Below are 25,344 nucleotides of genomic sequence, written 5' to 3' on the forward strand. Positions count from 1 at the left end.
GTCACTCAGTCAATGGAGACTTTAGTAGTGTGCAGCCTTTGGAATATTCTTGTTTAGAATCAAGAGAGTGCAGTGTGTAAACGCTTACTTACCTTTTCATTATTTCCCCACCCCCTCTTTTTTGAAAGCCAAAGGCACGTCCCTGACAGCTGAAAATAGCACGGGGAGGAATAATGCGGACACTTTTGAGGACAAGTTACACCTCCACTCAGCACTCTGGACTCCACGATGCCTTTGAGTCTGTTTTCCCAACCTCCTGTGGGCCTCAAGGGTAGAAACCTGCCTGGCTGTTGTTTTAACAGAGGATTTCCCTGAAGCTATGTCTCTAGCAGTGAGTACTCATAAAGGACACTGGATCAAGTTCAGCCACCGAATTGCTTTTATCAGTGTTAAAGTGGTCTGGACTGCTTGTACCAATCTGTGAGAAGTTTTTGTTTTTGTTTTGTTTTTTAACTTGCAGTATATCACGGAGCCACTCTTCAAGTAGATTGGCTGGGCAAAAGAATGTTTTGGCAAGAGCGTTACTGTAGACCTTTCTCCCTCCTTCCTTTTACTACCTTTTTTTTTTTTTTAAACACTGTCGTCTGTAGGTCACTCTCCAGCAGTTAGGCACCTTAACTGGAGACCAGAAACCTTCCAGAGGACAGAGGGCTGCATCCTGAGCAACCCTCTGAAGAAGGGAATTAGGCTTTAGATTTTGATAGCAGTGTTCCAGGAATGAAATACGGATGTTAGCCCAAGGCACCATGACAAAGTAGCCCAGCCTTTTGAGAGTAATTTGGGAAAAGAAACTGTCAGAAGTTTCTAACTTACAAACTGGTTTGAGATTTTCGATGCCCAGACAACAAGCATAAATTATTTTGGAGACTTACTTTTCATGATACAAAAGCAATTCTGTGTGATTTTTTTTTTTTTTTTTTTTTTTTTAAGAAAGAGAATGCAAGCTAGTTTTGAGAAAGGAAGGCCAAATTGGGTCGGGGGAGGGTGGGAATGAGGAAGTTAAAATCACTATAGGGAGAAAAAACTTTTTTCAAGATTTCCAAAGAGAAGAAATTTTCTTAATCCATTAAGTTTTCATGGTAAACAGTATGTCAGATTGGGTTGGTTGTCCTACCTAGTCTATTTTTGAAAGTCACCTTTTAAAGTGACATTATTAGATACATTTAAATGTTTCCAAGGCACTCTCTGCATTACCCTTGTTTTCCTCTTTGGATACTGTCCTGGGACTAAATGTAGGTTTCCACTTCAAGCACTTCTGGCATTGTGTGGTTTTGTATGCACTCCCCTTCATGCCACTCCAGATGTTTATTTGGATGTGGTTGGGGACGAGAGCAGACACCAAGGGAAGGGAGTTGGAGAACATGTAAGTCCCGATCTGAAGGTCTTTTGTGATGTGTGTATAGGATTGCCCTGACCCACACCCTCCTTTCTTGGGATTATACCAGCCATCTTCCTGAGAGTTTTGGAGCCCTCTAGGATTTTTTTTCTAGTACCCCAACCCTAAAGAAAGACCTTAATACGTTAAAACAGCATTGCTTGGAGAAGGTGTCATTGAATTCGGGTATGAGCCAGAGCCTTTAAATGGGGGCTTCCACCACTACAGGCTTCTGACACGAGAACCAGGCACTGTTGCTTAGAAGAACACACAAAAGTTGCCGAACACAGGGTAAAATTTCCACGGCACTGATCATTGCCCTGGCCAGGGCCTGATGAGAGCCAGTCAGTACATCCTTTTTTCCCTACAGTTCTTGGGTTTCAAACTTCAGTTTCAGGGAATTTCAAGTCAACAACAGGTAGAATGAATAAACTTGGTTACCAGCCTAATAATGTGAATTGCTACAGAATTATTCTTATTATGTAAGAAAACAAAAACTTTATGCAGATACTTTAGCTATAAATTGATGTAAAATACTGATTTTTTTTAAAGGAAGGAGAGAACAGTATCTTGTTCAATTATTATGCAATCAATCAGTAAATGTTTTTAAAATGATACTACAGGAGAGCTTAGTAAGGAGAGGGCATGGATGGGCCAGTTTGGCATAGTTAGGATAAATCAATGTGGTTTCCATCCCAGTCGGGGAAGAGAGAGGAGGTGAGAGGGAATCAGAACGTACCTAGTTGATTCCTTGGTGACAAGTGCAATGGGGTATGGGTAGAATTTATTTTCAGAGCCAAGAGGACTTGATGGTTATAAATAAAGTTGCCTTTAGCAATGGAATTTACAGAGAGATCATGTTGTTCCGAAAGATGTGAATAGGATCCATGATAACAAGTTGATTCAGAACAATGTAGATATTTAGATTAGCAAGTATTGAACATTTGATTTCTTAGACTGAGGTTTTAATTGAATTTCATTATGTCTCCCGGTAATACACAGAGCATCGGGATTAGGAAATTAGCCATTTTGGATTCTGCCTGCCACAAACAGACCTATTCTAAACAGTGCTATTAAATTTTAGACTGTTCAAATATTTTATTTTCTCCTACAACTACTTTTTATGATGATGAACAATTAAGACCATTTAAAACACGGGAGTACAAGTATTTTTTTGAATTAAATTAACTTGCAAAAACCAAATTTACAGTGGTTGGGTTGTTTCTAGACAGACTTTGGTATCAATTTAAAACCAAGATAATTTTTATATTCTTTCCAATAGAATTTCATGACAACTCCTGCAGTTTTCTTAACCTACAAAAAAAAAAAAAAGTGCTGCAATGATGAACAAAGAATTATACAAAACCTACTTTTGTATCTTTATTTTGGAATTTCTTGTTCTATTATAAATATGGAAGTATCCCTATTTCAGAAGACATATTTTGTTAAAAATGAATTGTACATATTTAAATATGTATTTTTGCACAGGTCTTTTTTTCTGATATCCTGTTTTGGTACAATTGAGATCATCTAGTATTTATTTATTAATTAATAAAAGTAAATACCTTTTTATAATTTGAAGTGGTTCACTGCCAAGCCAATAGTTCTAGAACCTGCCTCCTTTACAGTTTTAAGGGATGCCTCTGTTCTGTGAAAAGTCTTTGTCCCTTTTAGTGTCTCGGGAGTGGATTCATACAGATGAAGTGGGCATTGCTTCTTCCTGGTTGCCTGGTTTCCCGATAGACTACATGTAACTAAGTGACACACTGCTTTTCTTTTGTTAGTATTTTATGTGTGAGAGTGTGTGATTGTGTGTGTGTGTGTGTGTGTGTGTGTATACTCTGAGCACATGTATGTTAGTATGTGATGTGGTTTAAAACTAATGGAAAAAACTGAAAGTGCCTGAACCTAGTTTTAAGCTTAGACAGAATCTCTTTAAAAAGACTTGAATGTTCAGTTGAACTTTTGGAGTTTGCTTTTTTCCACGTAAATATTGTTTCTAAAATTTTAGGGGAGGAGCTGAAAACCACCCATGCTGGTAATTTTATAAGGTATTTTAAAATTAAGACCTTTTGGTTCATAGTAATTCAACTGGTGATGGATTGCCTGGTGGCACCAAGGGTTGCAGATCTTTTTGTCAGCCAGCAACTTACACGATGTGTCCATTTTGTTATTCACTCATGAAATACAATTTAAAATAAAATATTTAAAATATTTTGTATTCCAAAAATATAATACAAACAAGTACCTCTGAGAACATGAAAAAAATGTATAATTTGAAACATGTAACTTATAAAGGCAGCTGTCTTCCTGTAAGAGTTCTGTTGCCAAGGAATTTCTTAATGTCGCTCATTCTGTCCAGGGGGTTTGGGGGGATTGGGCTTTGAAAAAATATTGTTAAAAAGTTTGGTTAGCAGAAAATAATCATTTTTACATTTTGTGCAAAACATTTTACATTTTCAGATCATTTAAATGAGCACTACATACTGTCAGTGTGAATGTAGGGCCTTGAAAGCATTTTGCTTTTTTTTTTTTTTGAGCTTGGTTATAAAAGCAATCTCCTGTGTTAAAAACGTGTGAATAGTTTGATAATTTGTACACATAATCAAGAGCATCTCAGCTGGACTTTGTGTTGGCTGCTGTATAGAACATGAACAAATGTCAAGGGATAGAAAATTACTTTGGATATTTAAAAGAGAAGAAATATATAGTCTATTTGTTTTGTAACAAGTTTCTGTAAATAAAATAATTTATACTATTTATAAGAAAAGGTTGTGCTTTGCTTTATAAGAAATTAGCTTGTGGAACAAACATGTTACTTAACGGGCAATAAAATTAGGACTTCTCAATAAATAAGGTTGGCTGCATGAAATATTTTACATGTTTCTGCCTCGTGATACTAAACCCTTTCAGTCTACTCTGACTTTTCATCACTTTTGGCATTGAACACCCTTGTGAAGCCCCTTCACTTTAGCCTCCCTCTTACATAAGCTAAATAATTCTAAGACCAGGGGATGTTTCCATTTGCAGGCACAAAGCTTTGCCTTGGATAAACTAGCAACTCTGTAAACAGTGAACACTGCTGTATTCTGGCCTTGCATGTTTGTGAAGGAAACAAGAGGGAGTTGATGGATTGAGAAACACATTCTGTTTGTATTTAGGTGCAAAATTGATGACATGTAGTTTTGATTTAAGATAAGCTTTTTATCCAGACCTGGTCTAATCTCTTCCTTTTACATATCTTCCTTGCTGGCAATACAAGTGCATTTTAGTATTATTTGGAACACAGCATAATCATTTACCTCTAGAAATCCAGACATTTTTACTGTTTGCAAATCATTCTGATAAATTATTTTTGTTGCTTAAAATAAGAGGAGCAACTGCTTTGTATATTAGCAAAAATGTTCATACCTGATATGAGAGAGTCATGTTGGCTTCAGTTCCTACTGCCTTATGGACTTCCTATTCCCTCCTTAACTTAAGTCAGCCACCCACTCAGTACTTGCCACAAATCTAATCATGAGGTGCTCTCTGTAGGTAAATCCTTTCACCATGGATGTCCTCAAACCTCCCAAGAAAAGGTTCAACTGCTAAGTCAATCTCTTACCTTTTTTAATTCCATTCCCTTGCAGGTATCCCGGCCCTGCATAACAAGATGATCCCAACTCAAGGAAAAGGGTTTAGCAGTGTTGGATCTTGGCGTATGTGGGATTTCACCAGGCAGAAAGGCAGACAAGAGTAAGATTCTAGGCAGATGGAGCAAATGCGTCGAACGTGGGTATGAAGATGTTGAGGGATAGAGAATAATTCTGCAGGAATTCTGCTGGATGGAAGGGCCTTATAGGGTTAGAAAAGCTGGTGTCAGACTGTCAAGGACCTTAAATGTCATGGGGCCTCATCCAGGAACACATGGGATCAGGCTTAGATTAACCCAAATGTAACTCTCAGAGCCCAGAGATACTTCATGGTCCAGTCCTAGCACCGTGCAGCTGCCAAAAGTCAAAGCCATTCAAATCTGTACTGAAAACTTTGGAAAATCAAAGCAGCACTTAAGTCTCTTTCCCCATCTCTTGAATTCTCACTCTCTCTTGCCTCAAAGATCTGTCTTTACCTGCCCCTGTCCCCGGTCCTAACAAAAAGCACTCCCCTAAATCAAGTCTAAGTTCCTCTCCCTTCTCACTCCTTTCTTAGTCTCCTCTTTCTTGTAAGAAGTTCTTGCTTCTGTTGTTAATGGAAGTTAATTAAAGTAGTCTTTCACCTTGTAGGGCTGTAATTCTTGGCACTTGTTATCCTCATTTTCTACATCCAAAACCCGTGAACTAGAATATCTCTTAGGAGGTAAGGAAGAGTGAGGCTATCAGCCGAAGAAAAAGTCTCCAGAGGGAAGGGGAGAATCACTTGTAATTTAATACTCTGTCAAAAAAACATCTCTGCCACCTATGGCTCCCCAGTAACAATGGAAGACAGAATCAACAGGTGAGAACCTCGGACAAAAATAAGTTACAAAGCCATTGTAATCCAGGTAAGAGCTATTAAGTTTCCAAACTAAGACTGACCATGAGGATACCTGATACTGATTTCAGAAATCTTTTAAAAGTAGAACCAACAGGCCTTGAGGTCTAATTCTATTCAACATTAAAGGGAAGAGTGAGTCTAAGAAGACTCAGGTTTTTAGCTTGGCCAAACCAATTGAGCTTTAAGTGAAATGTGTGATATGGCAATAGAGAAGGAAAAAGACATAACGATAGATTTGAGCTGCTGGTGGGAAATTGTGGTTTAGTGCCCAGCTGGCTGTACAGGCTGGATGGACCTTAGGAGGGAGGTTTGAGCTGGAAAATAAAGATGGAGAGTTTTCTTTCACTTTTAGATGATCAGTGAGGTCATAAGGGTAGATGAGTTTACCTGGGGAAATTAGGTAGCTATTCGATTTGACTTATTATGTTAAAATAATACTTCTCTAGTTAAGTACTTAATATGCCCGACACTGTGCCAAGCATTTTATATATATCCTCTCTTTTACGAAGCCCTCATAGGGCAGGTATTTTGATTCCAATCATACTGATGAGGAACTCCTAAGAAGGTATCTTGTTTAAGGTCCCATGACAAATAGGTGGCAGATCCAGGATAATTCAAGCCTGTCAGAACAGTGATTCTTAATTTTTCCCCTCCTTAGGCTCCAGGAATCACGTGAAGTTATGGATTCTGTCTGACCGAGGCACAGGCACACTACATGTTTATATTCCGCCTCCAGGATATCACAAACCTGAAGCCCATCCTCCATGGCCCAGAGAGAAAACCCAGGACAAGACCTTGGAGAAGACTATTTTCATGAAGACAAACGGAGAAGAGCACTAGAGTAAAAAGTCAGAGAGGTAAGGAAAGGCAGACAAGGGTGAGATTGAGATGGTTACAGGGTTAGAAGTTTAGAGTCGATTCCATTATAATTATCAATGCCATCTACCCATTTAGGTAATGTTTTATTATCCTGCTGTTTAGTCCAGGATAATTGGAACAGCATGTATTGGGTTGGGTGGAAAAGTTAGAACTTGGGCAGGGAGATTGCCAAAGAAGAGTATGAGTGAAGATGTGACTGAGTGATTGATGATGGTCTGAATTGGGTATTCAGGGAAGAGAACTGGAAGCCCACCACGTAGAATCTATGCAGGTGCTCTTAAGACACTGGTTTGATTGGAATTACCTTCCTGTTAGATCTTAGGAATCTCCTTCCAGGTAACTTTTTCTATGATTAGACAATTGATTTGTTCAGGGTCACAGAGCAAAGTCCATATTCAATTCCAAGTGGCCAATAAAAGTGAGGGGCTACAAGGTGGGATCCAGGGGCCAGAGTTATCAAAGTGATACAGCACTTTTAGGAATAGGACAGGGAATGGAGGAATTGGAATTCCAGTATTATTTTCAAAAGCAGAACTGGCTAGATGTGCTTGTGATTCCTGGGTGGAAACCATGGCAGTGGACAGAAGCAGCATGAAGGAAAAGAGCACTGGAATTCAGGTTGAGGAACTGTGAAGCCAAGGGTGTTGTATAGGTTGTCCATTTCAAATTAGTTAGGGTTGGGAGGAAGACTGAGGCAGCTACTTGGTTCTGGGATGATCTGCATGGAAGAGGGCAGAGTGACTTGGAGATGTGTGATTGAGGACAGTGAGCACAGTGAGTTGATGGTGTTGCTGGGTTGTAAGCAGCTTCAAAGAGATGGTATTTTGAAAGAAGGTGGAGACATAATGACCAGGAGAACAAGCAAAGGACTAGGAAACAGTGAACTGAGGTGCATATGAATAAACAATCTCTAACCCAGAGGATTTCAAGAAAAGCAGAGTCCTCAAAAACCAAAGGTAAGAGTTTCCCCACATTGATATTACACTAATTACACGTATAACAGTACTTTGGAAAAGCACAGGTCTCTGGTCACCTCTAAAAGGCAAGGTTGGTAAAGTTGTCAAGGTGCCACCTGCTGGTAGTCTTAACTAAATGGTCTCTTCAAGGGAAAGGGGATATATAATGGTTGGATTAAAGGCTCATTGAATAGCAGATTGTCCCTCTTGTTTCTTAAACCCAATTTGTACAGGGAAAGTTATGCCACTGTAAGAGATTTTTAAATGGAAAAAAAAAAAAAGGTTACACCCTTTGACCATGTATGTCAAGGTTAAAATGGCCTGGATCAGATTGCTACAAATTCCTGATAGCCTTTATATTCCTTCAGAAACACAAGCATAATGCAAATCTGTGGCTCTATAGCTTTGAAACCAAAACTAGTGATTGTCAGAGCTTTTCATGTTTTCCAGATGGGGATTTTACCTCACTGCCCCATTGCCACTGTGGAGGCACAGGTTTGTTACCAGCAACTACAAGTTTATGTAGCATTGGGAAGGCCAGGGATTATCATAGTTCCCTCCACCCTTTTTCCCCATAATCATGGGGGCAGGTATTTCAACTGTCAACTATTCATCCTCTTAAAAACATTAGGTTAACGGCAGCACCAAGGACTAATTCAGAATATGAAATTACAGAAATGATTTGCTAATGATTAGTAGCCTTTTATCAATTAATGTTTGGTCAGGTTATAAAAGACCAAATGTATTCAGTCACAAAATCCTAAGTGTATTGGAGTATTGCATGCTCAGTGATCAAGTTGTAGGTATCCTTCTAGCTGTCTGGGGCAGGTAAAAGCTGGGTGCTTAACAAAAGTGGTTTTTACGCTGTTTCTGTCCTAAGAGACACTGCTATTTAGTAAGTTAAAAATTGACCTAAAGCTATTATTTCTAATACAGGAAATAGATTACTATACTTTGACATAGCTTTAAAATATTTATCTCTTACTGGATAGATTTGCTATAAAATCAAATTTTATTGAAGTAAGAGAAACTGGCATTTTTGCTTTAAAAATAACCACAAAAGATAGTTTATCCTGGTGATGTCATTTCACACTAGGATAATTTTGACTGAAACCAGGGTTAAAAATAAGACTGTTTCCAACTTCAAAAGAAAACATTTACCAACATGAAAAAGAAAACATTTACCAACATGAAAAAGGAACTATGTATAACTGTTTTAGCTCTGTTGCTCTGCAAATATAACTATCATTTCATAATCTTATTTTCATATTGTGAAGTACCCTTCTTGAATAAAAGCAGAAAAGTAAGACTTTCAAAAAACAAGCTGTATCAATTAAAGCTACTAGAGACAAGATGGTTAAGAATTATTTGGATAGTTTCTCCTAGCTCAAGCTTGTCCAACCCACAGCCCACGACAGCTTTGAATGTGGCCCAACACATGTGTAAATTTTCTTAAAACATTTGAGGTGTTTCTTTCTTGTTTTGTTTTGAGCTCATCAACTAAGTGTATTTTGTGTGGCACCCAAGACAGTTCTTCCAGTGTGGCCCAGGGAAACCAGAATATTGGACACCCCTGTCCTAGTTGATTAACACAGGAGACTTTTAACCATCAACCTCACATGTACAATATTGGGGATAGTGCAGGAATAACAAACTCAAATGCCAACAGGGGCCAGGCAGACAGGCAGTGTATATGAACAGACTGGGTGGACTGGGGCACACTGGAAAACAAGCTATGCTTGTCGCTTAGCTTATTGGAGCATGAGTCCAGAGTTAGCCTAATCTTTCCTTTTTCCAGAGAAGCTAGATATGTGGTTTTTAAACTATCAACTTTTACGTGGTGACTATAAATTTTTTTCTTGAAAAAAGTATTTAGGGTGTGCCAGTTGCAGCCTGTGGGTGACCAACTGCAACTTTGTAACATTCAGAAGCCACCTTTGCATTCCTGACTAGCTTTGGTTTTCTGTAGAAACCCAAAAAGCTGAGGGTTTTTTCTTCAAGAAATGTTTTCTAGATAAGCATTTTTAGAAATTCATAGGTGGATATTCTCAAATACTTTAGGCATATTCAGCATTTTAAAAGCCTTCCCTCCACCATAGTGCCTACAGGAAACTCCTTTGAAAACAGCGCTCTGGCCACATTGCTTTCCTTAACCAACGGCTCTTCTTCCAGCGATGAGAGCCACTGTCTTCACTTTTAAGATAATGCTTCTAATATTTTGCCATTAATTACCTTGTGATAGGGCTTTGATTTCCCAGCCTATTATTCATAGTCTACTGAAGAGTTTTTAGCATGAAGAAATGTTGAATTGTATCAAATAATTTTCAATCAAATGAGATCATGTGTTTTTTTCTACTAATATGTTAACAGGGATCATTCCCATCAGTAAATGCTCTTTAAAACAAAAACACTCAAAACTCTTCTTTCCTTCCCCTGCCTTTTACAGTAAAATGCCATTTGCCATTCTCTTCTGAACTCACCTCTACCAAAACTGCTCATTAAGGTCACTAGTATCTCTGGCATCTTTCACTTAAGCCAAAAAGCTTAGGATCTCCTCTGATAAATTTTCTCCCCCTCATCCTCCTCACCCCATTCTAATCTTTTAGCAAATCCAGCTGCCTCTACAATCCATGCCACCAAATGCCATAGTGAGACTTAAAAGGTAAGCCAAATCTGCACTTAAAATTACCAGTGACTTTCCCTGTCTTTCTTCCCTCCATATGTGCATGGGCTCTCCCTCCTTTTCACTTAAATGTCACCTTACCATAGAAGCCTTCCACAACACCTCACAGAAGAGAGCCTATACCCTGTATCTCTATCTGGTTTTATATTTCTTATAGTACTTATTCCTATCTGACACACTGAAAAAAATCTGATAAAACTAATAAAGTAATAACTTGTTTCAAACAGGGGAACAACTTTGTTTTCCTCACTGCTATTACTATGGTCCTACTTTTGGAAAAAAGATTCAGTTTGCTAATATTTACATACAAGGTTTTAGAAAACTCAGATCGGCCTTGGTAGATTCTGTAATCCAGGTTATGTCGGCGTCCTAAAATAGGGTAACTTCCTGTCCTATATGGTTACTTGTTTCTGAGGGAAAGCTTATTACACATTTTATTATCTTCTATCTTTTGTATACTAAGTGGGAGACACTGTTTAATTGTAGGCCACTATATAGTATGTACTTTTCTAAAAAATCAGGAAGCTTACAGGTAAGAAATAATGGGCTGTGTCACCATCTGAGGCATTTAGGATCTGAACCCAGCTGCAATCTTAACACTATAAACCAGACTTTCAATAATGAATAATTCAAGTGACAGTATTTTAACATAAGTGGACCCCATTCTACAAGGCATATGTGTTTAAGAAAAAATAAGTGGAAAGAAACAACAATGCATATTTATTTTATACAGGTGACCTGGGCACATAGTGAAGTAAGCTATAAAAATTCCAAATAATTATCTCTAAAGGAAATCCTTTGTTACATGGCTTTACATATTAATTACTCTGGAAAGTTTTTGAACTCTGTTTAGTAGCAGATCTCCTTTCTTGATAGTTTCTTGGTACTGCCAGTTCTTGCTATCAGGTCTATAAATAAATTCAAGAAAAAATGAATTATTTATCAGTCACATTACTCCATGACAATAGTTGACCTACTTTTAACATTTAAGGCACTTAAAATTTAGGAATGCCCCTTATTCTAAGCAATGTAACAAATGATACACAAAATGAGAGTACCTGTTGGTTTCTACTATTTCATTCACTTTATCTATTTTGCAGTGTAGTCTCCCAGCAGCAATAAACCTGGACAGTTCCCTAGAGAAAAAAAATAACAGCATTAGCTTTATAGAAAATTCTTAGAAAAATGCAAACTGCATTATAATACTATCTTAAAATTGTAACATTTAGCGTCCCTTCAAGCTTGTTATTGCATATGCAGTAGTTGAGGTTGTCCCTGATGTATTGCAGGCTTTAAGTCATCTAGAATAAACATGATCCTAGAAGTTCCTATTCAGATAGAAAGTAGATCAAACAATGAAACCATTCATATGTACTCTGAGAAAAACTGTAGGTTAGGAAAAATTAGGGAATAAAACTGATCAAAGTAATAAAGTAATAAACTGTTTCAAACAAAAGACCTAAAACAAAATTATGGAACACAGCCCATGGGTAAACACATCAACAGCAGTAGTATTTACTAAAACAACGACCCCTTCCCTCTCCAACATATCTTAGTCTAAACAAGTGGGAGGCGAGAAATGATGCAGAATTATTGCTTTGCCCATTTTTAAAAAGGGGATTTCATCTAAAATGTAATTTTTTAAGGGAGAAAAAAAGAAGAATCCATGACAACCCAGATTTGAAATTCTTAGGTATCACAGAAATTTAAAACAAGGGCTTTTTAGGTAACAACAACTAGAGCTCAGTGGTGCAACCCCTTGCCTCTTAAGCTTGTCTTAGAACGTGAAGGAAAAAAAACTGAACAATTCAAATACTACCTGAATTCAGCTACTACCTGAAAGGTACCAGCTGCCTTGCATTCACTTGTCATCAAGATGACTTAAGGAATACTGCTGTGTGTGCCCCTAACTAATTAAGGCTTTATCATCTTCACATCACAGTTAAGATACTGAAGAGACATAACCTGACCAAGGCCACAGAGTTGGAAAAAGAAGGAAAGCCAAACCCTTTTTCTCATGCACTGCTCACAACAAGCCACTCCTTCCACTGACTCATGAAAAACACACTCATAAGGCCCAGCCTGCACCCTAATGAACAACCCTCTTGGAGAGTGGTCATCTGACTTCAATTTCACAGACTAGAATTCAGAAATGGAACAAAATCTTGGGATACCTGCCTGCTATTTTGGTAAGGATCATTTAAAAAATGTGTTGGTGTCTGAAACTTACCTTGAAGTGGTTAAAAAACATAAAATGTATAGATTGTGACAATATGTTAACAGGTACTGTACAATTCTTTAGAATGTTATGGATGTTTGAAATTTAAATAGTAAAAAGAAAATGGTCTTATTTAAAAGAAATGCATCTTCATTTAAAGTTTCCACTGCGGACCACTGAAAACACCATCATCAACATTTAAAAACGCCTACATGTGGGAGCCACCGATCTAGATACCATCTGGACATCCCATATTGTGTATGTCTCTTCCCCAACTCTACTCTCACCACCCTCGTCCAAGCCACAGTAACATCTCCTCCAAGAGCTACTAAACAGCACAACTGGTCTCTCTGCTACCTTACTCTATATAAGACACTGCATAGGACCATGTAACTTGGGCTCAAAATCTTCCAGTGGCTCCCTATCAAACCTAAATTAAAACTCAAACTCCATTCCATGACCTACAAGGCCCCTACACAAATCACCTAACTCTCCATATATTATCTTCACAATCTCCTACTGCTCCCTCGACGATGCTGGAGCCACACTGACATTTTGTGTTCCTACAACATCCAAGCTTATTCCTGACTCAAAGCCTTAGCCTTTTCTATCCCCTTTTCTGCATGCAGAAGGACTCCATATGGCTGACTCTTCTCAATTCAAATCTCAAAGCAACCCTCACCTCCTCAAGCATGCCATATGTAAGGATAGCATTTTCTCATCTCCATAGGTTCATTTCTATGTGAAATTACCTTTTATATTTGCTTCCTTGCCATCTCTTCCCTACTACTACAATGAAAGTCTGTGAAGAGGGAGCTGTAAAACAATACCAAACATACAGTAATGGCTCATTAAGTAGTTGTTCAATCACTGATGCAAGTACTAAAAGTCCCACATTTAACAACCAATTTGACCAGAATTGCAGCAGCAACCTAAAAACTGGAAGGAATTATCAGAGGGGATATGACCAACTGTAAAATACGAGATCTAAGAGTCATTACTATAGCTGCAGTGTGGTCTACAATGTAGAAGTAACAGAAGACAGCTCTGGTAACAACTGGTCTAATGACCTTTAACAAATCACTTAGAGTCACTACAACTCATTTTCCTATCTGTTAATGCAAGGGGCAGATACGAGGAAGGCAGAGGCGACAGGATATATATGTTTTGATAATACTGAGGAAAAAACCTCCCCCCTCCCCGTCAAGGTTGAGGGAACCAATGTAAACAAGTAAACTGTACCAAGTTCACGTATTAAAAGGCAACTTTAAAATTTCAATTAACATGGCATTATTCAGACTTACTGATCAATGAATTCCACACCAACACCAAATGCTTCTGCCATATAGCCAAGGGTTAATGACCTGTATGATTCCAGCAGCTGACTGTATGCATGAATTCTCATTTCTCTTACATAGTATCGATAATGAGGGGCAAAAAGCCAGTCCTTTTTCATTTCCTGTTCCACAACCGCTGCAATGAATAAAATGACAAATTATAAGACTCTCCTTTTCAGATAAAAAGATTAAAAACTAAAGCAACACTAGTTGAGTCCAACAGATAGATGAAGAAGTATCAAACTTCTCACTGCCCTGCCACATCATGTCATCAACAATGGCAGCAACAGCAGTGATAAAGAAGGCCAGGTATGTAAACATCATCCTTAAGTAGCAGGTGGCTATTTGACATCACCATCAGAAAGAGCTCAGCTTCTAAAGGAACCTGTTCACAGATGACAAAGTTCACGTACTAACATTTTAACCATGGAGAACTTCTTATGCCTTAAGTAAAATAAAGTAAAATTCATTTTTTAAACAATTCTAACAGAGAAACAGCAGGTGCAGTGAAAAATGATTTATATAGACCAGAAAAAGGTATAAACCAGACATTTTCAAACAGCAACAAAACTCAGAAGCAAGAAAGCAAAGACTGATGACTCCTATTTCCTGTTTATTTGTTCATGTAAATAGTCTACATAACAAAACACTATGAACAAGGTTTGAAGACAAATGATAAACTAGAAAATTTATTTACAATGATGAGTTAATGGCCTTGATCCAGAAAGAGGTCTTTAGAAGTCAGTTAAACAGTAAAATGTATGTAGAGGATTAATGAGCAATCCACACAAATATAAATTATTTTACTGAATAACTCCTGTATATCACTGCTCTAGATAGTTATATAGCAGTGAACCAAAAGACAAGATCCTTGCTGCCACAAAGACTAAATTTTCAAAGGGCAGCGACAGATCAACAAATACACAAGATAAATCCTGTGAAGAAAATAAAAGTAACATGATAGAGTGACGAGCAAGTCCTCCACTGGATTGGAGTGGACAGGGAATATCTCTTTGAGGGGTTGGCTAAGCACAGAGCAATGTAAATGATAAAAAAAGTCTGAAGGCAGGAAAAGCATGGTTAAGCCCAGGAACAGAAAGGATGGCAGACTCAGTAATGCAAGTAGGAAGACAACTACAGGGATACAGAAGGTGAGCAAGAAAAGAGACTCTACAGTACACTTATGTTTGTGGTTTCAACAAGATGGAAATCCCTGGAGAAGGAGAATAGTTGTTTTTAGTGTTGGGGGTCAGGGTGGGATTTAAGCATACGCTGGCAGTGTTCCAGTGGATATGCCTATTAAACAGCCAAGTGAGGACACTAAGGAGGCATTAAGGCATGAGTCTGGTGCTCCAGTTTGGGGCTGGAGACATGACTTTGTCAATCACTGCCATCCAAACGTTATCTGATGGCACATAATGAAGATAAGAGACAAGGGCAATAACTCAGTCTAAGGCAGTCAGTCACTGAGAGGTGTAACAGTGGATGAGGAGGTAGGTCCAGAGAAAACAAGAGCATGTTACTGCAGAACCAAGAGAAAGCTGTGGTGAGAAGCAAAGGATGGTCAACATCAAGGCAGATAAAGATGAGCAAGGGAACACGATTTAGCAACATGGAGTTCCATGGCCACTAACCATGAGATGGTACGTATTCTCACTAATAAGAGAAATGCATAACACATCAATAAAATTATTTCTGTCCTCTCAGACTGGCAAAGAGTATGGAGAGGGTGGGACAGGCTCTCTCAAATGCTATAGATTGAGAGAAGTATAAATTGTGTAAATATAAACTGGCATATTTCTGGAGGGCAACACTGGTCAAGACACAATATATTTAACCTTTGGAAAGTTCAATTTCTTAGACTTTTTTCCCAAGGAAATAACAAGTGGGAAGGATGCATTGTTGGAGTGTTCAAAACAGAGTTGCTTATAATAGGGCAAAACTGGAAACAACCTAGTTTTCTGTCAGTAGAGGATAAATTATGGCATAGCCAATACACTGAAATACTAGGAAGTCCTTAAGAAAGGATAACGTGAAGCTCCTAGGAACACTACCTGTTCAATTTGCTGCTATTCTCAATGTTAGTACACGACAGCCACTCAAAAACTAAATGACCAATTATATATATAGTGACATGAAAAGATACATTACTTGTGAAGAGAAAAAAAGGTACTTACAAAACAGCGTATAAAATACATCCACAATACATAAAAGTGTTACATGCCTGTATCTCTGGGTAACAGTACCCCTGAAGGACACACTTGAAAACCTGATTAACAGCAGTTGCCTCTAGAGAAAGGACACTGGTGATCATACATTAGAGAAAGCCTTTTTCTTCTTTATATGATACTGTTTACAACTGTATCATATAAAGTATACATATAGTGTATATGTGTACATATAGCTTTGGTTTTTAAATGTTTTTCTTTTTTAAAGTGCATATAATAAATGAATAAAAGGTCTACAAGGATATATAACAAAATATTAAAATCATTGTCTCGGGAAGAATTTTATGTGAGTGAATGTGTGTATGGATTTGGGAGTGAGGTGAGATACAAAACCTTTCACTTTCTCAGTTTATTTTTGATTTCTAAATATAGTCAGGTATTACCTAGAAAAGGACACTACTTCCTTTTCCAATTGAATTATTTTAGAGCACATTAGTACCAAGTACTATCCTGCTGTCAGGTCATTATGAAGATTAAAAAAAAAGCATAAGGTCTGCTCCCAGAAATTCTAGTTAGCAAAGGAGGCAAACTAGGAAATTATCACAAAACCGTGTGCTAAGTTTTAGCAAGTGGGGCATGTGGCCAGTAAGTATATGAAAAGATGCTCAACGAAACTAGTCATTAGAGAAACACAAAATTACAATGAGATATCATTTCACACCCACAATGATACCTATAATCAAAAAGACAGAAAATAGTAAGTACTGGATGTGGGAACACTGGGACCCTCACACACTGCTGATGCGAATGTCAAATGGTGCAGGCACCTGCTTTGGAAAACTGGCAGTTACTCAAAAAGTTTATCAGAGGGTTACCATTAAAGTGCAGCCATTCCACTCCATATGTCCACAGAAAAAGCTGTACACAAATCTTCACTATAGCATTATTGATAGTAGCCAAAAAGTGCAATCAATCCAAAAATCTATGAACTAATGAATGGATAAATAAAATGTAGTATATACGTACAACAGACTATCATTTGGCTATAAAACAAAATGAAGTACTGATACATGCTACAACATGGATGAATGTGAGAGCATTATCAAGTGAAAAGCCAGGAACAAAAAGCCACATATTTTATGACTGCACTTAGATGATATGTCAAGAATAGGCAAATTGGTACAGACATAAAGTAGATCAGTGGTTGCCAGGGGCTGGGGGAAAGGAGGAATAGGGAGTGACTGCTAATGGGTATGGGTTTCCTTTTGGGGTGCTCAAGATGTTCTGGAATCATTATTTTCAAAATCTTGCCAACATACTAAAAACTACTGAATTGTACACTTTAGGTAATTTTATGGTATGTGATTTATACCTCAATTTTTTTAAAGGAGGGGGCATAAAATAAGAGCCCCAGGAATGCAGAGAAGTAAGAGATTTGTTCTGAGGGAAGCAGGGAAGGGCTCTATATTTGAGTTGAGTGATGACCAGGAGACCCCAAGCATAAAAAAGGGAAAAGAGCAGTTCTACAATATAACCTTATGTACAAAAGCAACATAACTTTATGTGTATGTATGAGAAGATAAGGCCAAGTGAGTAACTCATCATGCTGGAGAAACCTGTTCCTACATTACCTGAGGTAAGTACTATGAATTCTCACAAAGCAGCCCAATTTATATGCATGGAGAAAGCATCCAAAAACACTGGGCCAAAAGCCACTGCAAAAACATTAACAGTAATCATTTAGAATCTTCCATTCCCACTTTTCACCAATGCTATCTATTAAACCAAACACCTTCTGAAATTTGCAGCATGAACAAGAGACTATATCAATGTCAAATTTTAAGTTTTGGGAAAGACCCCTGGGTCAACTTGATGCAAGCTAATTCTTCTATCATCTTAATAGTTTGTGGTCATTATTAGGAAACCAAATAGCCAGGAAAGAATGGGGACAAGAGGGAAAAACAAGCAAATGTGTGTAGGCAGGATCACTATAAACTAGCTTTGAAGGAATACAATTATGTTCAACAGATTATTTTCTTAACCCATAGCCCTTGAAAATGATTTGCAAATCAGCACAAAGATTTAGCTATTTAGCTATTGCATACAGAATAACCTATTCCTGAATTCAAGGTTCAATTAATCTCTAACCCAAATCACATTCAGAATTCCCTCACTTCTTTCTCCATGAAGTTCAATATTTATAGCCATTTGCTAACTTTTGCCTTATACCCCATTATGACGCTAAACCAGGGGTCTGGCAAATATCCTCAGCAAAGGGCCAGAAAGTAAATATTTTTAGGCTTTGCAAGCTACATAGCTCTCTGTCACATCCTCCTTTTTTAAACAACACTTTAAAAATGCAAAATTCATTCTTACCTCCTGGGCCATACAGCAGGCCACAATCTGATGACCCCTTTTCTAAACAAAACTGGGCACATTAGGAATACTGATCAAAGACATGCAGCTATCTACACACTACATTTCTCAGATAGGTAAAAAATCTTCTGAGGTTATTTGCACACAGGATCAGGAGTAAGACAGATAATCAAAAATATCAATTCTATCCTTACCTAATGATTGGAAGAAAACAGAGTAACGGCATTCATAGAGTGAAAACAGATACTGCCGAACTGCTGGAAGACTGTGCAACACTTCAAGAATCTCTGCTCCTTTAATGACCTAGGTATTTTAAAAAACATATATACAAAATTTAAAAATGTACACTTTAATGATTTTGTGTACTGAAACAAAAAAAAGTCTTTAAATTTGAGTATAAAAGTTTGGTCATTACCTTTTCCCTGAGATCTGGTCTTTCTAAGGCAATCATACTGACATAGACAGTGTAAGTCACAAATGTTTTATAATCCATGAGTTCATAGGATGTAAATGTTGAAACAGTGTCAAGGAAGAGTTCAGCTGCCTGTTTGAAATCACGAATAGCCACACAATAAAGACCCTGATACACTTTTAGGCGGTTTCTCCTGTCCCAGTCTCCTCCTTCTTCTATTAAGCTATGAAATAAAAACAGTAAGATCACAGTCTGGAAACAGACAAAGCCATGTTTTAAAAAATTTTCTGTTATTTGAAATGAGGAAACAACTTTTAACAACTGGAACCAAAAGGAAATATTTAAAATATTTTACTAAATAAGTACATCAATTATTTGACCAAACTTACTGGCTATAAACAAAACAGGCAGTTTCTTATATCAACTTCTCATTTGTAGCATCATAATTTAGAGAGAATATAATCCCACTGTTAGAAAGTACCTTTTCGCCTTTTCTGTGTTTCGTGTGATGAGATCATTATCCATATAAAATAAGCCAATCCTAAGGAGATAGAATACAATATCCAATCGGTGACCCAGGGCCACAGTTTTGTCATATGTCTTGCGAAAGGCTGTCAGAGCTCCCTCCTGTCAAGAAAGCCAAGGCAATAGGTGAGAAAAGGCTACAAGTTTCCAAAAAAAAGCTATCAGCTGTCTGGGATTTTCTTCAAAAGTTGGGGGAACAGGTAGGAGTAGAGGTACAGCAAGATGGCCATTAACTGGTAATTGTTGAAGCTGGGTGGTAAGTACACAAGGGTTTATTATTCTACTTTCTCTACCTGTATAAAGCATAAAAAATACATAATGCCCAAGCATATACTTAGATTCTGGAAAACAATTTAAGAAAAATATATTCACAATTGTTAAGTATTTTTCTTTGTTCTGTATATTCAATGTTTTCTCCCTTCAATAATCACAATATACTATTTCAAAATAATCATATCTGAAGGGTTTTGGAAATTGTATCTTAGTCGCTATTAGAATATGACTAAATTTGTAAATATATAATCTTCTCTCAAAGCATTGTGGGATGTTTCCTTTGCTTTAAAGACAAGAATGTGAATAAAATAATTTATTCACACTTGGTAGTTTTCAGTATGTGTCTGCCTGGTTTGTTTTATGTAATTATTAGTTATATTTCATAAATTTATAAGGGACTGGGAAGAGAGCAATGGATACACGTAGCACTCAGATCTTGGTTTTTAAATACTATCCCCCACTAAAAGGAACCAGGGATCCTGGGACAAATGGATAATTCTAGGTTTATTGGAGTGAAAATAACAGGTGAACCTGTGACATTTTGTTTTATCAGAAAATAAGACTAATGAGATATGTCAAAAGGACAGTGTCTTGAAAGAGCCTCTACTAACAAATTTGCAACAAACTTAGCACCATAAAGAATAAAGACTCTCATCAGTGGTAACAGTGAATAATAAAAGCCCACTAAGTCCATTAAGTATTTAGTAATACTAAATAAAATAAAATATAAAAAAAGAGTAAATAGGAGGGGAAAAGTTCTTTTTGGAAGAATGATATTTAATAAACACAGAGGAAATATAATATTAGAACATTTTACAACTTCCTGATATTGATTCAAGCATGTCCTTGTTGAAATTATTCAAAACCTGAATCAAAAGTTTGAAGTTTCTCATTCATATGTAATATATTAGTCTTTAAAACCAAACCACAAACACACAGCTTAAAAGTAAATGGAAACCACTAGCTAATTCTAAATTTTTATGTATTTTCCAAATTTTTACAATGACCAAGTCTTAAGTTTACAACCAGAAAAGAGAAAAAAACCTCATTTTAGATATACATTACAGAACATTTAGGCACTTATTATGTGCTAGGTACCAGCCTAAGCTTTTTCCTATCTTTAATCCGCATTAAGTAGAAACTATCAGTACCCCTATTTTACATATGAGGAAACCGAGGGTTTCATAAATCATAATTACCAAGGTTGAAAATAGAACCCAGGCAATCTGATTCAAGAGCTGACACTATTTTTATTTTTTTATATTGGCACCATGTCATTCTACATCTAAATACTTCCAGGCAAATAATTTAAAATTAAGAACATTCAAAGCCCTTTTTCTTAACCACTATTACACAGTTACTCAAATTTCAAAGATCCAGTAATGGTGGGTACCCCTCTGGTGCCCTGATGGTGGAGTAAGCTGGCTGTTATATAGAACAACAGGCCACACATATTTAAAAAAAAAAAAAAGTTCATTATCCCAACAATTGTTTCATATACTATACCCTAGGGAAACACTAGCATATATACACAGAGACATACATAAGCATGTTTTTACAGCAGCAGTTTGCTAAAGCAAAAATAGATGAAAATAACACACATGTCCAACAACAGCTGAACAGGCAAATAAACTATGCCAGAGCTAGCTCTACTGTGGAACATTTGGCAGCAGTTAACCAGGATGAGCCAGATTTATGTATGCTGGCATGGAAAGACCTCTTAAATATGGAAAGACCTCTTAAATATAATGCTGAATGAAAGGGGCAAACAGGACCGTACACTAGTACACTATGATCCCATGTACAAAAAAAAAAAAAAAAAAAAAAAAGACAAAAATTTCTGCAGGTATTAATTTTTTTTTAAATTTGTTCTTTTATTGAGCATTTATATTTTTATATATAAAATTTTACATAAAAAAGATTTTATGGCCGGGTGCAGTGGCTCACGCCTATAATCCCAGCACTTTCGGAGACCAAGGCAGGTGCATCACCTGAGGTCAGGGGTTCAGGAGTTCGAGACTAGCCTGGCCAACATGGTGAAACCCGGTCTCTACTAATAATACAAAAAAATTAGCTGGGTGCGGTGGCGCACGCCTCCCTCGGCCTCAGCTACTCGGGAGGCTGAGGGAGGAGAATCGATTGAACCCAGGAGGTGGAGGTTGCAGTGAGCCAAAATCACTCCATTGCACTACAGCGTGGGCGGCAAGAGTGAAACTCCGTCTCAAAAAAAAAAATATTAAAAGGTTTATATAAATGCACAATAAGGTACAGAGTAAAGAAAGATCAACAGAACTTCAGCATTTACTATACTGTTTCTTAGTTTCTGCTAAGGAAAGTATTACTCGTGTAAAGTACTAAAGACACCAGACCAGTGCTTCCCAACCAAGTGAGAAAACTGCTGAAAATGATCCCAATTTTGTAAAAGCAGTAAATAAAATTCTCTAGATCTACACTTACGTTTTTATTGGCATGGGGTGAAATGGGGAAGAATACAGCCCTAGCTGCTGTTTAGGGAAATGACAAGGCATTTCATGGAGACTTTTTCATCTTTACATTGATTCACTAGTACAAGCAAGCATGATTACCTTTATACTTTTTCTAAAACGAAGTTAATTTTTTTAATGAGAAACGATTATCTGGAATAGTCCCCAATTGTAGCCCACACTAACTACAGAGAGGGGAAACCATCTCCACTCACTTTGTCACCTATCCGGCAGAGGTACTCGGCCTTTGCCATCATTGCATCGCGAATTTCGCTCTCTCCTAGATTCTTCTCTGCATCTTCCAGCTCCTCATCCAAACGCTTCAACTCGTCTTCATTTGCCTTCTTCATTTTATTGAGTAGGTCCACGTCTATCTGCCAGTCGAGGGATCTGCACAAGGCTTCATAGTAAGGAGCCATGTCTGACATGCAAAAAGAGGGATGTGTGAGTGGGGACACTTGTGCCCTCAAGTCAAAGTCGGCCCACGTCTTTCACCCCCCGACCCCCAATAAGTCATCCACCAGTCTCTTCCCCACTAACAGGAAGGCATGGGATGGCGCTTAATAATCGACTTGGCAAAACATGAAACGTATGCTGGTGGGAGGTTTGCGTGAGGGCCAATTCTGGCACTGCCAACCTCTACTAGGGCTGGAGGGAGGGCAATCCTCGGTTTGCTCTTGCCGGATTCTGTTCCAAAAGTCTTCAAACAGGGAAAGACTTTTTATACACACATACACACATATGTTCAAACACTCACATTCACTATAGAAGGGCCAAAAAGAACCGAACCCAAATTTCCTTCCACAGGCAAGCTGAACTCTCCTGCTGGAATACCCCGCGCCCGGGAGCAGTCCCGAATGACAGTAAGTCACGGGGCCTTTACTCTGTGCCTAGCACAGGGATAAATATTAATGCCTCACGACTCTCCTCCAAGCTGCCCTTACAGGGGAAGGCCGCACAGAGATGCCAACCGCTCCGAGATAAGGCGAGGTCCCCCAGGGTATCCCCAAACCAAAGCAAAACCCTAAGGACCGGAGAAGCCAGGCCTGGTCTCGGAGACCCCGTCAGAGGGACGCCCCGGGGTCTGGAGCTCCATCAAAAAAAGTCCCCGCAGGCTCCGGAACGCGGGGACGGCCCAGGCCTAGGCCGCTGACTCGGCGCTCGTGCGGGCCTCACTGTTATCGCGGACGGCCGCCATCAGCTCGTCGCGCACGGCAGCGTCTCCGCGGTGCTCGGGCAGGCTGAGTAGGAAGCGCAGCTGCGCGATGCGCAAGTCGGGGTTCTTGGGCAGACCCTCCTCCTCCAGGTTCTCCAGCGGCATCGCGGCGATGGGGACAGCGGCTGACAGGAGACAACTCGGTTCCGACCGGCTACGGCAGCGGAAGCGGGAGGAGTCGGCGAATACGCCCGGCCGCCTCCGGTCCGACTTCCGGCTCCGTCTCCGCCGGCAGCGTCCTCTGCTGGACACCTCCGGGAACGCCTCGCCCGGCCTGGGCGCCTGCGCCCCAGTGTGGTCACCGCGGGCTTTTCCACGCTCAAGGCCCCGGCGGAGTCGCAGAGTGGGTGCGGTCCAACTCAAAAGCCCAATTTCTTGAATCTCTTTCTCACTCCCTTTTTAGCTATTTTACTTTCTGTTTGTAACTGATGGGACCTTAAAATTTTTTGAAAACTGAAAATGTAATAACAGCATCGATAAAAAATCACCATAGTTTGTCGAGTCGTTACTCTTATGCATCTCATTAAAATCATCTTCATGCTACGAGGTAGTACTATTAGCCTATTTAGTAGGTAAGACAACTGAGGCACAAAGAGGTTAGGGAAACTGATCAACCAAGGTCATGTAACAGCCGTGATGCAAGGCCTAAATGAAAACCCCTATCTAGAACTCTAAAATCCACATTCTTTCTGCAGTTTTTAGAAGAAAAAAACTGCACCCAGGATTCTGCGTCATAGTACAACAGCATGGTCGTTTTGTTTACATATAAATTAAATCAAATCAATACATGCCTGCATTTTCAGCCTCCTTTTGTTTATATTGCTGTAGATCTTCAGAGTTGGTCATGGTTACATTAAATTCCGTTTTGTTTTGTTTTGTTTTTTTGAAACGGAGTCTTGCTCTGTCACCCAGGCTGGAGTGCAGTGGCACAATCTTGGCTCACTGCAACCTCTGCCTCCCAGCTTCAATCGAGGTGCTGCCTGCCAGCACCACCACGCCTGGCTAATTTTTGTATTTTTAATAGAGACGGGGTTTCACCATGTTGGTCAGGCTGGTCTTGACCTTCTGACCTTAAATGATCCGCCCGCCTCAGCCTCCCAAAGTGCTGGGATTACAGGTGTGAGCCACCCTGCCTGGCCTAAATTCCATCTAATGGATTTACCGTAATTTACTTTCACTCTTCCCTCTCTTAGAGGTATCTTTAGGTTGACCAGAGTTTTTACTTACGTAATATAAAAACTTAGATGAAGACTTTGGATGTCTAGATCACTTCATGTTTTGCATCTTTTTCCTTAACATAAATTCCCAAGAAGGAATAATGGACTAAGGAAAGAAGGATTTTGTGACTTGGGGATATTTAATGTTAAATGGTTTTCCAAAAGAGCTGAACCAGTTTACATAGCCTCCGAAACAGGTGAGACTGCCACATCTCAAAGGCAGCAGGCATCATCACATGATTTAAATGTATTATTTGTTTCTATAAAAATGAAACAAGCATTTTGAAGACAACTCAAATGATAGAGAATATATGAAGAGTAAAAAAAATTACTATTAAATAGCTCTCCACCACTGCTAAACTTTTGGTGAAAAACTTTCTAAACATCTTTCATTTAGTCATTCAACAAACATGGTTGCATGGTTACAAAGTACCAGGCACTGGCTTAGGCCTCAAGGACTCAGCAGTGAAGAGCACAAAGCCCTGTCTTTGAAACTTACATTCTAGAGAAGCATAGCTTCTTTAAAACTCACCTGAGTATATTAACATGATAATTCTATACTCTCACATTTTATTTTATTTATTTATTTTTTTTGGGATGGAGTCTCCCTCTGTCACCCAGGCTGGAGTGCAGTGGTGTGATCTTGGCTCACTGCAACCTCTGCCTCCTGGATTCAAGCAATTCTCCTGCTTCAACCTCCCAAGTAGCTGG

The 25,344-nt window shown here is 38.6% G+C and overlaps 2 protein-coding genes and 1 long non-coding RNA gene across 3 annotated transcripts in view; 2 read left to right on the forward strand and 1 right to left on the reverse strand.

The window, feature by feature from the left end:
• ATXN7 (ataxin 7) overlaps nucleotides 1–4,145 on the forward strand; it is a 35,803-nt gene extending 31,658 nt beyond the window's left edge. The window contains exon 9 of the mRNA XM_011980344.1: nucleotides 129–4,145. Coding sequence (XP_011835734.1) covers nucleotides 129–146 — 18 coding nt within the window. The 3' untranslated portion in view covers nucleotides 147–4,145. The remainder of the gene's footprint in view (nucleotides 1–128) is intronic.
• Nucleotides 4,146–4,331: 186 nt separating this feature from the next.
• On the forward strand, nucleotides 4,332–12,758 carry LOC105539887. The gene is made up of 3 exons (XR_001006115.1): nucleotides 4,332–6,747; nucleotides 10,332–10,387; nucleotides 12,351–12,758. It is a non-coding gene; the product is annotated as an uncharacterized LOC105539887 (long non-coding RNA).
• On the reverse strand, nucleotides 11,108–23,701 carry PSMD6 (proteasome (prosome, macropain) 26S subunit, non-ATPase, 6). Its single transcript, XM_011980345.1, is given in 10 exon segments — nucleotides 11,108–11,316; nucleotides 11,467–11,544; nucleotides 13,931–14,099; nucleotides 18,702–18,810; nucleotides 18,923–19,142; nucleotides 19,401–19,546; nucleotides 22,416–22,621; nucleotides 22,741–22,783; nucleotides 22,785–22,900; nucleotides 23,377–23,701. Coding segments are annotated over 10 exon segments (1,329 nt in total). The 5' UTR covers nucleotides 23,522–23,701; the 3' UTR covers nucleotides 11,108–11,219.
• Nucleotides 23,702–25,344: the final 1,643 nt, after the last annotated feature.

The sequence above is a fragment of the Mandrillus leucophaeus genome, unplaced genomic scaffold (assembly GCF_000951045.1).
Source record: "Mandrillus leucophaeus isolate KB7577 unplaced genomic scaffold, Mleu.le_1.0 Scaffold210, whole genome shotgun sequence".
NCBI classification, from domain to species: Eukaryota; Metazoa; Chordata; class Mammalia; order Primates; family Cercopithecidae; genus Mandrillus; species Mandrillus leucophaeus.